The following is a 13,343-nucleotide window of genomic DNA, read 5'->3' as shown; positions in this document are numbered from 1 at the left end:
GCAGCCGGACTGGTGAAGGAGACACGCTTTGGAGACCATCCTTACAGGCTCAGTGAACACGTACATAGCCTCTTCGTGACCTGTATTACCCGAATCGCCGTCGAACATGGTACGTGCTTGTCGGTCGCTTCCGCAGACCTTCTAGGTCCAATATCCGTTTGGAGCGATGCGACTGGGGCTGATGTGCATTTTGCTCTCTTCTGCACCGCCCTTGGATTCCTGAAGGCTTCTCAAGACATGTCAGCCGCTGCTCAGCAGCCAGATCGTCCCTATGCCATAGTCCCGACCGCGCATGCGGCCGCGACCTCCACCTCCACCTCCGAGACCTCGCACCCGGTGCATAAGGGTATACACGATACCATGCGCTATGGTCCTCGTTCACTAGCATTCGAGACTGCCTCCAACTCTTCTGGAGCAGGTGGAGGAGTACACCCGTTGCAGAACAGGCTTGAGCAGTGGGATGAGACGAGAGATCGATTGAACCTGAATTTGCAGAGGAACATGTATGGCCTCGGAGCGCCGCTACGGCTGCTGATGGACAGGCGAATCGCATCTTACGTGAGTTGAGAGAAGAGCTAGTCATTCGAACATATATGGAACCGCCTTAGAAAATTTTCTGACGCACCCTCGGCGGCCGCATCATAGAACCCACACTTTCCGTCGCGGCAGGTGTCTAACTTTCATCTGGACATTCTAAACGGGAGAGACGAGAGCATCGAGCCAGTCGACTTCCTGCCTTGTGAGTCCGCGCTGCAGTCTTTCTGTAAATCTTTGACTGATTGCTGAACCTGTTCGCGTCACCTTCACAGCTGAGATTGGCTCAGAGATTGTCGACATCCACGCACAAATGGAAAAGAAGCACAAGATCTAGCCCGAGCATGTACTCGATGCATGCATTTGTATTTGTAGCAAATCCTCAATAGCAGACCCGCAATCTGGAGCGATGGATACTGTCTTATGCATGAGTATGGCATCATAACTCAAAAGGCTCAATCATACAACACATCAATCAGCACCGCCTTGCTCAGCTTGTGTGCTTTGCATTTGGGTTCAAGCAGGATGGTTTGCGTCTCGTCGATGAGCACGACAGGTCCGTCGACCATATCCCCCTCGTCAAGATCCTTCAAGCGCAGAATGGGCGTCTCGACGCGACCCTGACCGTCAAAGTAGATCAGGCGCTTATTTGCCTTCGACAAGGCCCACGTCGCAGGACGATAGATCAGGCGCTGGTGCTCCTCGTGTACTGATTCACCCAGCGACTCGAAAGAGCGTCCGATACCGCGCACGCGGATATCGTCCACAATGATTGGCTTGTCGGACAGAACGAATCCGAACTGTATATTCACAACACGACGCGTCAGCAGTGTGATTGATCGTGCAAAGTTGGCCTACCGCGACAAACCTCCTGTTTGTAAGTGGTCACGAAGGCCTTCTCGAACGCCCACCCGTCTTGTGGCTTGAGCGTCATGAGCGCCGTGTCCGTGCCATCGTACCTCATATTGAGCAGCAACTCGGTCTTGATCATCTCGTCCACAAAGCCTTGCGCCTTCAGTATCCCGCGTACGCGCTGCTCCATCTCCACAAACCGCTTCTGGATCCTGGCCGTCGTCGCACTACCCTGTGCGCCGTCCCACATCTCCGAGCACGGCTCCTGCTGTTCGAACACTCTGTCCGCGAGCGCCATGCCGTACGCAGAGAGGATCGAACTGTATTGGTGGATGAGGACCGTTTTGATGCCCAGCGAGCGTGCCAGCGCGCAGGCGTGCTGTCCGCCCGCGCCGCCGAAACAAGAAAGAATATGTTTGGAGGCGGAGTAGCCTCGTGCTTCAGTCAGGGCTCGAATGGGTCGGCACATGGTCTGCAAGATGCAAAGCAAAGGTTGAAGAGTCAGTATCGTGTCCAAGGCGCGTTGAGAGAGGAGGTACACACACCTCGTTGGCGATTCGTATGAACCCCTGAGCGACCTCATCTACACTCATCCCCTTGCCTGTCTCTTGGTTGATTTCCTTCGTGAGCTGCTCGAATCCCTTCTTGCTAGCCCCCTCATCCAAGCCTTGGTCCTCGTTCGGCCCAAAGATGCGCGGGAACATCTCAACGGCGAGGCGACCCGTGACGAGGTTGGCGTCGGTGATGGTCAGTGGGCCGCCTTTTCGGTAGCACGTGGGGCCCGGGTGTGCAGAGGCTGACTCCGGTCCCACAGTGAAGAGGCCATTGCGGAAGAAGAGACGGGAAGACCCGCCCGATGCGACAGTGTTGACGCTACAAAATCGTTTCGCGTAAGCTTCCATTCGGAACTTCATAGGCAGTCATACTCACTCCAGCTGTGGGCTCTCAATTGTCACTCCTGCCATCGTAGTCTCAAGTGTCTGTTCGTATCTACCTGCGTAGCGGGAGACATCCGTCGAAGTGCCACCCATGTCCAGCCCAATAACGGGTCTCCCATCTGCTTTTGCATCGTACGATGTCAGAGCCATGCCAACCACGCCTCCTGCTGGACCGGAGATGATGGACTTGAGGCCTGAGAAATGATCTACGGAGGCCAATCCACCGCTACTCGCGGGCGAAGGGTGCACAGAACATCAGCTTCCATTCCTTCGCGCGTGCATTCGTCCAATTAAATTCAACACTCACTCGCTCATCATGAACTCAACGCGGGTGCCTGCCTTTCCATTACGTAGCGATTCTTCAAAGCCGTCAAAGAAGGAGTCGATGTAGGCCTGCAAGACCGGAGTCAAGTATGCATCTGCAGTGCTCGACGTGCCACGGGGGACCATCTGGAGCCGCCGTATCGCAACAATGGCGGGACCTTTGTCAACCCTCATGAAGAATGTACAAATGCTTCATAGTCGACAGCTCTCCCGCCTCACCTTGATCATGGGCATCAACCTGCTACTAACCGACACGTGCTTGAAACCGATTTCTTTGGCTACGCGCTCGACGATCTCCTCATGCCGGGGGTATGTGAAGCTGTGTATCAGCACCACTGCCGCGCTGCGATAGCCATCGTCGTAAAGCAGCTGCAAATCCTTCCGGAGCGCGTCAACCTCTGGCTCTTTGAGGATGGCTACTGCCTCGCCCGAGACGCCCTCCACGATCCGCGGCGCGACGTAAGACGGTCTTTGGCCAGAGGGATCCCAGACTGGTATCGACGGCGGGCCATCTGGCGCTGCATAAGGTCGCGTGATGCACGTGTTGTACTGACGAGCACTGTTTTGGCTATCTCTGTCGGCATCTGTACTGCCGCAGTTGCTGGAGTCACCAAATTCAACTCTGTGCTCGCGATACTTCGGATCAGATGTATACCCAACAAGCGTGACGCGTTCGTCGACTTCTACGACCGCAGAGTAGAGCACTTCGGGTTTCCGAATCGCCAGGTCGAAGATGCGCGGTCGCGATTGGTTGCCGATCTGTACAATGTCTTTGAACCCTTTCGTTGTGATCAGAGCGTGCTTCTCGCCTTTCCGCTCCAGCAGGGCGTTCGTCGCCACGGTTGTGCTGAGACGGATGTAGTCTGCACAACATAGTAAGGCATGTGAAAAGCCGTAACTTTGCGCGGAGAGGACCTCTTCCTACTACCCACCAATCCCGCCCGTTTCGATTCTCTCATCTCTGCTGATTTTGTGCCCCGTTGCGATCTCCAGGATACGCCTGACGCCTTCTCTAGGTGCATCTTTGTAGTTCTCGGGATCATGGGAGAGGATCTTGACGACAATGTCCTCGGGCCCTTCGGACGGAGGCCGGTTCGGAATGTGGCCGAGACAATCAGTAAAAGTTCCGCCGCGGTCTGCATTGAAGGGTTGAAAAGCCAGGGAAAGATGGCCATCGGCGTTTAGAAAAGCGCATGGGCTGATGCGCGACGCTGCCTTGCAGGCTCACCAATCGCGATCTGCAGCTTTCCAACCTTCTTGCTTCCGCTTAGGTTTCTACCATTTACAGGCATGCTATCGATATTTAGATTCGAGTCCAGGATGCTGCCCAGCATCCTGTGCGGTCCTGTCACGAATCGTCAGCACCGAGGCTATGGGTATGCGCCGCAGCCCTTTGAAAGGAACGTGGGCGACACGAAGCAGTGTAGTCGCCGTGCCGTTTGTGCTCTCGGTTGTTCTTGGTACGGTGGCGAGGACGGGACAATGCTGATGGCAGGAGCTGAAAAGGAGACAGTTGGCTGCTTCTTTATCAACCTTCCAAGCCTTTCCTTGCGAGCGCCTGATCCCATGACGAAGAACCAAAGTCGCATCGATATGGAGAACAACCCGAGCAAATCCGAGGTAAGGAGGGGGGGACAACGTCACAGAGTGGCTCGTGCGCAACTCAGGAAACTGGTGACATTCTTAGGGTTCGACAGCTGCGTTCGGGCCTGTCACAGTGCGCTTGCAAGTTGTGAGACGCGTGTCTTTCGGCTGTCCACATGAGCAATTTCACTCATAGGGTCGTCCACAGCGAGAAGCCAGGATTGGGGGGTTGCTTCAGCGAGTGCTTTGCTGCTCTAGTTGTCTGCACCGACATTGCCAATAACCCTACAAATTCCGTCGTATTGTTTTGGCAGGTTGTCTGTAGGCTGGATGGCGGAAAGAGCTTTACTGCGCGAGCAGCAGGCTGGCTTACGCGGATCGCGCACCATCGGTGCAACAACTTTGGAGTTGTCCGCAGACAAAACTAACACCTCAACATCGTCCAGATCGTCCGGTTGTCCACCGCCGGCCTTGCGCAGACAGCCGAACCATGTGGACGATGTCGCATGATCAATGCGCAGAAGGTTGGGCATGTACCAGTATCACCTACAGGGTGCAGCGCCCTATCTTAGCAAACCCAGGGGCGGGGCGTCGTCTTACAGTTGTGGTGCCGGAAATAACGGGGTGATGGCCGATGTATAGATCAGGCTCCAGTGGCGTTGACAAATGTTCTGCCGCCGCTTGATTCAACGGCAGAGTGCCAAGAGAGTGAATGTCAAGACAGTGAATGTGTTCCGGTAAACCCGTCCTCTTCCTAGAAGTGGCTGTGGCCATTTCGAAGATATGTACTGACCGTGCTGAACGTCTTCTCAGACGCAAAACCTGTCTAGTCCGACGCTGCCAGGCGCGTCACTGCCGCTGCCATACCCACTGCTTAGCTGCTCGACCCTTGGGGCCCGGGTATAGTAGAATTGCACTTCGTGCAGTGTGGTATGTTGAATAACAGCGCCATTGTCAGCTGCATCACGTGACTGCTACACGTTCCATAAGGTCTCCTCGACGCGTTCCACCCTTGCAGGTTCGCGTCATCCAGTCTAATAACCTTCTTTTCTGGATGCACGCGGTGCGGGTTTTTCTGATGTTGCTTGTGCATTGTCGAGACCATTATCTTTGCCCACAGCTAGATTCCTTCTTGGACGCTGCGTTACGCACGCCCAACGAAATTGGCGCCTGCCTCAAAGCGGACGCACACAGTTGAATCAAGGGCAAGCGGTTCCGTCTATTCAAGTTCGATGTGAATGGAATGGAGCTACCGCATGGTCCATGAGCTCATTCGCAGACCTGAAGAAGCGGCGCGAAGCGCGCAAGCCAGCGGCGCTTACTTTCAACGGTACCACTGAGGAAGCTGGTCCGCCTGCCGACGTGGCGGGGGCAGCTCCCATCGAAGATCCTTCCGCACCGCACGCTCTCAGCATACCCCATGCGCTTGAAGAGAATCCCGACATAGAAGTGCGGTGGACGAGCAAGCACGGTCGCGGGCTCTACTGGCAGCCCAAGGATGGACGAGTATGCAAAAGAGGTGAGTTGTTGTGTTAAATCGCGCTCCCAAACTTGTCGCCCGAAGCTTACTCCCGGTGGCTATTAGGCACAAATCTACTCAGATTACGACCGCATGCTACGGTGCCATCTGAGGAATGCCTTCGATACGTGTGCTCCGCATGCCTCAAAATTCTTAAACTAGCCAATGCAACAGATGCGATGCGATGCTCGCGATGTCGGATGATGCGTTATTGTGACACAGAATGCCAGCGTGCAGACTGGCCCGATCACAAGCTCGAGTGCACAGCTTTGCAGGAGTACACGAAGCGTCGGCGCATGGCGGAGGAGCAAGCTCGCAAGGACGCTGAAGATCATCCCGAAGAAGAGAATGCGGAGAGATTTGCAATGGCCGTAGGGAAAGATACTCCGATGGAAGCTGTTGCTAAAACGCACGACAGGAACACCGATGATGCTAAAGACCCGGGTGCTGCGATTCGAATCTTAGCACGGCTTGTTTGGTCCAAATCGCGAATATCAAAGCAAGCGTGGAGACAGGTGAAAGATCAGTTCTCACCCAGACAGCTCATGTCGCTCGAACAGCTACAAGAAGCTGGGAAGCTAGCAGCTCGCTTTGCTTTCTTCCTAGGCTGCGCTTCTGGAATTGAGGACCGGCAACCGTCAAACTCCAGAGCTTTGGTCTCGCACGAAAGCCTTCCAAGCGATCTCACTGGATATGGTTTCGCCAATGCTCAAGATGTGCTTGACTTCGTGTGCAAGTACACGAGCAATGCTTTCACGGCCGCGCGGGGCGACCTGGATCCCTGTGGGATATCGATCTGTCCGACTGCTGCCCTGCTGAACAGCAGTTGCATCCCTAATGCAGTTGTTGTCTTTCCATGGGGTCCGAATGCTAACCTTCCAGCTTCTCAATCGCAAGATCGCATGCGCTGTCTGCACATCAATGTGATCAAAGATCTCAATCCGGGCGACGAGATTCTGACCAGCTATCTCGATCTTTCCGAGCCATTGCATCGACGCGAAGAGACGCTGATGCGCAGCTATTCATTCAAATGCGATTGTGCAATGTGTAAGAAATGCCGCAAAACCGAAAAGGCGCAGATCAAGGCAATGCGAGATGGCTCGACTCTTGATCTGGAGGGGCTTTGGCAGGATCCGCGCGATGCTGCACTTTGTCAAATAAAGGATTGCAAAGGATGGGTCGCTCTACCGAGACCTGACCCGAAGGAAAGCATCGCAGGAATCTTGCGCATCATATGTCAAGCTTGCCGAAAAATGCAGACGATCGACCTCGAGCCCCTACAAAAACTGCGCCTGTCAGGTGCAGAGCAGTGGATGGCTGCTGAACGGGCTTTCGCTCAGCATAACCCCGGGTCCACGCTGGCGATGCTTACTTTGCTACCGACGCTGCGCAGACATCTTCCGCCCGCGGCTTTCCCACTCTTTCCCATGTTGCGCCTCCTTCATCTTGCAGCCATCGAAAAGGCAAACAGTGTGGAGGTCCGTGCTTCACAATCCAAAGCTCTTCAACAGCAATCTGCAAGCTACGACACAGCCATCTACGCGGGCATGCTCCAGATACAAGGAATGCAGGTGGGAAATGGGTCAATCTTTGCAGACGGCCATCCCGCAAAGGCCCTCGCCTTCGCTGCAGTCGGTCGCCTAGTCATGAACGAGGCAGCTCTACGTCCGCAAGAACGGAATCTCACGCCTCCGAAGAATCTCGCGCAATACTTTGGCACAGTTCCATCCCTTCCGGGTTTACCCAGGACATGTTTGGAAGCCGCCCAATTTGCAAGGGCCAATCTGCGTCAGGCTAGCACACAGATCAAAATTGGCTTTGCCGATAGAGGTACCTCATTAGCAGCAGTCACAGAAGCATTGGACGATCTGGAGCGTGGCATAATGGCAAGCGCTATGCAGCCCTGATATCAATCTTTGGACTACAGCTCGCTGTCATCTTGACCATTGTACCCATCTTCATACTCAAGGACATCCTCATCGACAACGAAGCTGTCCATCGAGTAATGGTCATCATCTTGTGCAGCAGCGTCAGAGGAAAGCATCACAGGCCTCCTCGCTTTGCTGATGCCTGTACCTCCATCGCCCTTCTCGCCAAAGCGTCCCCCAATGCCGGGGAATAGATTCGCTGCCGACCGGCCGCCTCTAAAAGGTGTCGGCGCTTCTTGTGATCTGCAACAGCACCACCTAAAGCATCAGGTGACTGTTGCGTATGCGTCAAGCTGCAAGCTACAAGCTTCTACTCACAGCAATGACTGCATGTAGATAGCCTGCTGGTTGTACCCCGCAGGAGCTTGCGTTGCTTCGAAGGCTCCAACAGCCCGCCGGTCGTCATCGCTGTCAGAATCGGTATTGATGCCTTCGTCGTCTTCATCGCTCTCGCCATGCTGCTCTTCATCTGTGCTGCGGTCAGCCTCATACTGGAATAGCATTCTCGATCGCGGCGAGTTGCGAATCTTGCGCTTTGCTTGCTTACGCTTTCGCGGAGCAACCGCTGGTGGTGTTTCGGGGATCGACACTACCTGCTTCTTGTGTGGTGGCGATGAGCTGTTTTGCGCGAGGATGTGCGGTCCTCTTTTTTGCCCCCGCTTCCTGACAATCAAAGGCGAAGTATCGATCTCTTCTTCATATGACCCTGGATGATCCCTCGCCTTCTGCATATCGTGTGCGGCACTGACCTGCCTCAAATCACTAGAAATTGGTCCGTGAGGCGAGGGCGCTCTTGGCTTGACCTTGCTCAGAGGGACGTCCGACAGATCGGCATCATTTTGAACGCCTTTGTTTAAGCTACGCTTCGATGCAGTGGCAGCAAGTGGTTCTTCGTCTGATTGTGAAGTGAATATGGAGTTTTGAGGAATCGATGTGGCGATGGCCAGCGGCTTCTGGGACCATGGCTGGGAACTCGTGTCAGAGTCAGGCTCCCTCTCCGCAGCCGCGCTGGGCTTGATGACGTTCAAATCAATGTGCTGAAGTGGAGCATTCGATGCGGATAAGGGTTTTGCAGCATGTCTTTCGTTTCCCATTCTCTTCTCTTGTACTTTACCCGCTTCCGGTTTAGAGGGTGCAGGGTCATCTACGCCATTCTCCTTCTGGAGGAATTGAGCAAGAAGTGGGTGCACCCTGCCCATCGGAGGGCCATTGAATGTAGGACTCGCCGTGGTGGGGGCGACGCAAGCAGATTGGTGGCCACCGCGTGCCAAGCCCTTTGGCTGTACAGCCGATCGAACAGTAGCTGGCCTCTTCGCAGCTGGCTGTGCACGAGCTAAGGCATGGTTGTTCCTTGTATTCTTCAGGCTCGTATTAATTGATGTGCTGGACCTGCCGACTTGAGTAACTCCGGCTTTCCCTGTACGCGCTGCACCAGTGCTCTTATCGCGACGGGGAGCACGGGCTAAGATTTGATTCACTGTGCTGAAACCAGTGAGGAGATCATCATCCGAGTTGTCATCGAGTACGAGCGCTAGGTCAGTAGAAAGCGTGTCATGTTGTTCTTCCTCAGAGTCTGCATCTCGTGTGGCAGTGCCATGCCCGTTGGCCGGTGCGCGTCGTCCACAGAGGATGTCATCATCGGATGTGTCGTCCGAAAGCATGCCAGATGAACGCTTTTGCCCCTTCATGCTCGGCCTGTTACCAAGCTCAGAAGCCTTTGAGAATCCAGCAAAATCATCTTCAGGTACACCGCGCATGGGGTCTTTCATCTTCTTCCCCTTCTTGCTACTCGCGGCAGTTCTTGACGATCGAGAACGGCCGTTGGATATCATTGATGTGTCGAATTCTGGCTGTGGAACCGCCTTCTTTTCGACCGCTGGATGTATATGGGGTGGCACCATGCGCTCAACATCATCATAGAGCTCATATTTGCCATTCGTGATACTCTTGAGGACATTCCCGTGCTTCTCGCGCGCATTCTCGTGCTTGAAATCGTCCCTTCCTTCAGTCACGAGGAGCACAACTTTACCGTCTCTCTTGCGTCCTGTTCTTCCGACGCGCTGTAGCATGCGCACGGGATCTGAGGTGGCGTCGTAGCACACGATCAAGTCAATCTCGCCAATGTCGAGGCCTTCTTCACCGATCGATGTCGCTACGAGCACTCGGTACTTGCCCTCCTTGAAATCCCTGATTACTTGCTTTTGCTCTGCTTGACCCATTCCTCTGCTGCCGTTACGATCAGCTTGCTGACCAACAAAGCGGCAGGCGTCCATGTTGACCGAGTTGAGGTTGGCAACAATCTCTTCGACGCATTCACGTGACGAACAGAAAACCATCGCACGTGTCCGCATGTGAGATACCTTGTTTCCTGAGGCTTCTGCTTGATCCTGATCTTGTAAAGCAGCAATCTCGTCTTCGTTGAAATGTTGCTCGAGGATCTCGCGTAGCATATCCATCTTGGGGTGCCGATAAAATTTGTCGTTGACCTTGAGAGAGTTGACCTCTGTAAGGATATCCTGTACTTCGGCGAGGCCACGATTGATTGCCGATTTGCTCGAGCCCGAGCCACCTTTTCCGTCGCCGTCACAGATGGCGAGTACGCGATCACGGAAGATCATGGCAGACGAGTCAAGCAGAAAGCTCATGGCGAATGCCATCTGTTGTGCTCCGGCAATCGTCTTGCGCAAGTAGGGTTTGGCTTTGAGGACGTCGTGCGCGGTGCGCTGAAGCGACTGCAATGTATACGGCTTGATCGTCTCTGCCTTCTGATCACCACGCAGCAGTTGGAAGCTTTTGATCGCTTTGAGATAATTCTTCTCCATCAGACTCGCCCATTTGTCTTTCAGGCTCTCGATTACGGGATCTCGCGCAACGCGTACGACAGACTCGCTCTTGCGGTGGACGTAGCGGCGAATGTCGATGGCATCGTCCGTGCGAATCTCGATCGCGTTGATGTGCAAATTGTCAATCACCATTTGTACGTGCTCAGAATCCTTGCCTGGAGTGGCAGACAGCGCTAACACGCGGAAGTACGGGTTGCGAGCCATCAAGAGCTGCATGATGGTGGTGTATGCGAAACGGCCAGTCGCACGATGCGCCTCGTCTGCAGAAAGGAACACAAGGCGCATTCAGCATACAACCATCTAGTCATGACGAAACATATCTAAAGGCTCACCAATCACAATGCACACCACGTCTCTGGCATCGCAATTGCCTTTTTCGAGATCGTTGTTGAGCGTCTGCGGTGTCATGTAGAAAATGCGTTTCGCCTTCCAGTCTTCTTCGCGTATCGAGCTCCTTGTCTCGCCCGTGAGCTCAATCGCTACGTCCCAAGGTAGCCCACAGATTCCGTGGCAAGCCATCTGCTGTTGTCCGACCAGCGGTCGCGTTGGTGCAACGAAGATGACTGTAAGTGTGGCGATTCGTCAGCACACCCAGAACAAGGCTCTGCAGCACAGAAGTGTGCTTACTCTTGCCGTGCGGGTACCAGCGAAAAAAATTTAAGATTACGACAGCTGCGATGAATGTCTTTCCCAGACCGGTCGGTAGAGCGACCAATACATTGCTGCATGTGCGAAACACATCGTATACAGTCAGCTTCGTGCAACCTCTGCATAAGCATCGCGCGACACTCACTTGAACAGAGCCTTGCTGACAATGTTGTACTGATAGTCTCTGGCTTCCATGTTCGTCGGGTAGATCCAAGTCTTGGCAGCTTCCTCGTCGATCTTGTTTTTCATCGGAAGAGGCGGGCCAGCATTTGCTATCTCTAATAACTGATGCTGCTGGGGGTTAACACTCGCTCTGCCCACCACACCAGCGCTGTACATTCCTACGCCTGCCAGCCGGTGACTACGACGTGATTCGTCCCAATCTTCCTGTAGCTCATCGCTGCTAGTATTGACAACGAGGCTACCAGCGCCCACGCTAGCGAGGGCACGCTGGCGTTGCCACGCAGGACCCGAGGCGGCACGAACGTTGCGGTCCCACTTCTTTGCTCCCATACCAATTCCGCCGCTTCTGCTCCTCCCAGTCGCCACCGCGTGTCCTGCTCCTCCAGAGGCCGAAGTACTCGTTTGAGCGCCATTGGCACCGGATGAGTGGGATCGGTTCGCAGAGAGCACCAGGAGACCCGGCGCTCGCACAGCAGGTCGACTCGGCGCCTCGTGGGAAATGGCTTTTCCAAACAGATTCATTTGCCGCAACCCTCCGGTAGCATTGTTTCCTCCGCCTTCGGCTCCTGAGCCACTTCCGCTAGATTGCCGAGGGCGAAAGACCCCAGGTGTTGAGCGTCTCTGGCCCACTGCAGTGTGGCTACCATTTGTGCGAGTCGAGTTGGGCGTTCCCGCGCTGGACATAGCTCGCAATTCTACCTCATCGGCATATTGAAAGAAAGAGTCGTCAAATTCGTCTTCAAGGTCATCCATTTCGATGACATCGACGCCGGCATGCCCTCGCTGAGGGAGCCGACCAGGCTGCTTTCCCTTCGCCACGGCAGAGGCTGAGTGAGAGGACGTTGTGCCCTTCGCGGCCCAACCGTTGGTCTGCGGGACATTTGAGATATTGGACTCCACCGGCCCACTGAGCACCCTCCGAGCAGTAGTAACGCCGGGACGTGCAGCCATAGTCGGCACTTTGAATGCAGTCGGCGCCGCTGTAGATCCGTTTACTTCTGTCCGCCCCAATGCAGGAGTGCACCGCGTGCCCGAACCGGGGCGAGAATTCAGGTCATCTTCTTCATCTTCGCCGCGAAAAAGCGGGATGGCGTCTTCTGAGCTTGTCCCTGCCTTTTCCATGCCAGTTCGTCGGAGGTGGGTCGCTATGGAGGTACTGGCGGCTGCGAGCCCCGAACGTAGCGATGCCGGACCAAGTTGCGGGTCTTGCACCGCATCCCCACTTTGACACTGTCGATGGAAGACCCGGTCCATCTGTGCCTTTGGCAGAAACAAGTCATCGTCGGCGAGCTGCGCAATGGCGTCGTCAGCGTCGTCGAATCCAAACTCGTCGTCTGCATCCATGCTGTTTTGTGCATTCGTGCTCTACCGACCCAGTCAAGGGGCAGCCGAAAAGCACATGTGATGTGGCAAGGGGTTTGGAGCAGACCCGATACGAAGGCGACTAATCCAGTTCAAGCATGTTACTGCTTCCTTGATTTGAAGAGAGCCTGGCCCATTCCATACATCCGACCCAGCCGTCAAGTGTCAGATTTGTATACCTCACGTCACGAGTCGCTTGTGTGCGTCGCGCTGCTTCATCGCGGCGCGTCGCGTCTCACTTACGTGCTGTAGTTGTTGAGTTTCGTGCCATTTTGTTGCTTTGGATCTAGATAAGGGCTGCAAGCCCGTTCCGCTCAACTTTTACACACGAAGCATCCACGTTATATCAGTTAACTTCATCACTAGTGTCTATCCTTCCTGAGTTGAACTGCACGGCATCTAAGCCTGTTCCTTCCACATTGTACATCTTGAGGACGGTGCCCAGAATCTTCAGTTCGATTCGGGTCACTCTTCGAGGCACCAAATCTTACTTACTCTTCATCGAATACACATCTTCCGGGTGCCCCAGGTGCTCTTTGATTGTCTGCCTCCTCGTATGTCGGGAAATGAGTAAGGGTCCTATCAGGATAGACAAGCCTGGACAAGCAAACATGTGCTTCCATACTGG

General features: G+C 54.5%; 4 protein-coding genes across 4 annotated transcripts; 2 read left to right on the top strand and 2 right to left on the bottom strand.

Moving 5' to 3' along the window:
- Positions 1-36: 36 nt before the first annotated feature.
- K437DRAFT_259753 (proteasome maturation factor UMP1) lies at positions 37-1,018 on the top strand. The gene is made up of 3 exons (XM_013384957.1): positions 37-558; positions 646-739; positions 810-1,018. The coding sequence occupies exons 1-3, from the start codon at positions 238-240 to the stop codon at positions 869-871; spliced, it is 477 nt and encodes a 158-aa protein (XP_013240411.1). The 5' UTR covers positions 37-237; the 3' UTR covers positions 872-1,018.
- Positions 950-3,940, bottom strand: K437DRAFT_291945 (uncharacterized protein; the record flags this gene model as incomplete). Its single annotated transcript, XM_013384956.1, has 8 exons — positions 950-1,334; positions 1,403-1,858; positions 1,932-2,259; positions 2,317-2,550; positions 2,632-2,774; positions 2,868-3,511; positions 3,581-3,784; positions 3,877-3,940. 8 exons carry the CDS (start codon positions 3,938-3,940, stop codon positions 990-992), a joined length of 2,418 nt encoding a protein of 805 aa, XP_013240410.1. The 3' UTR covers positions 950-989.
- Positions 3,941-5,175: 1,235 nt separating this feature from the next.
- On the top strand, positions 5,176-7,826 carry K437DRAFT_37565 (uncharacterized protein). Its single transcript, XM_013384954.1, has 2 exons — positions 5,176-5,751; positions 5,818-7,826. Exons 1-2 carry the CDS (start codon positions 5,496-5,498, stop codon positions 7,656-7,658), a joined length of 2,097 nt encoding a protein of 698 aa, XP_013240408.1. The 5' UTR covers positions 5,176-5,495; the 3' UTR covers positions 7,659-7,826.
- Positions 7,627-12,891, bottom strand: K437DRAFT_240606 (P-loop containing nucleoside triphosphate hydrolase protein). Its single transcript, XM_013384955.1, has 5 exons — positions 11,316-12,891; positions 11,150-11,244; positions 10,855-11,085; positions 7,998-10,782; positions 7,627-7,922 (listed from the first exon to the last, which is right to left on the bottom strand). The coding sequence occupies exons 1-5, from the start codon at positions 12,695-12,697 to the stop codon at positions 7,673-7,675; spliced, it is 4,743 nt and encodes a 1,580-aa protein (XP_013240409.1). The 5' UTR covers positions 12,698-12,891; the 3' UTR covers positions 7,627-7,672.
- Between the last annotated feature and the right edge of the window lie 452 nt (positions 12,892-13,343).

The sequence above is a fragment of the Tilletiaria anomala genome, assembly GCF_000711695.1.
Source record: "Tilletiaria anomala UBC 951 chromosome Unknown K437scaffold_136, whole genome shotgun sequence".
Taxonomy (NCBI): Eukaryota; Fungi; Basidiomycota; class Exobasidiomycetes; order Georgefischeriales; family Tilletiariaceae; genus Tilletiaria; species Tilletiaria anomala.
Note: the sequence above shows the minus strand (reverse complement) of the source record. Positions and strands in the feature narration are given on the sequence as shown.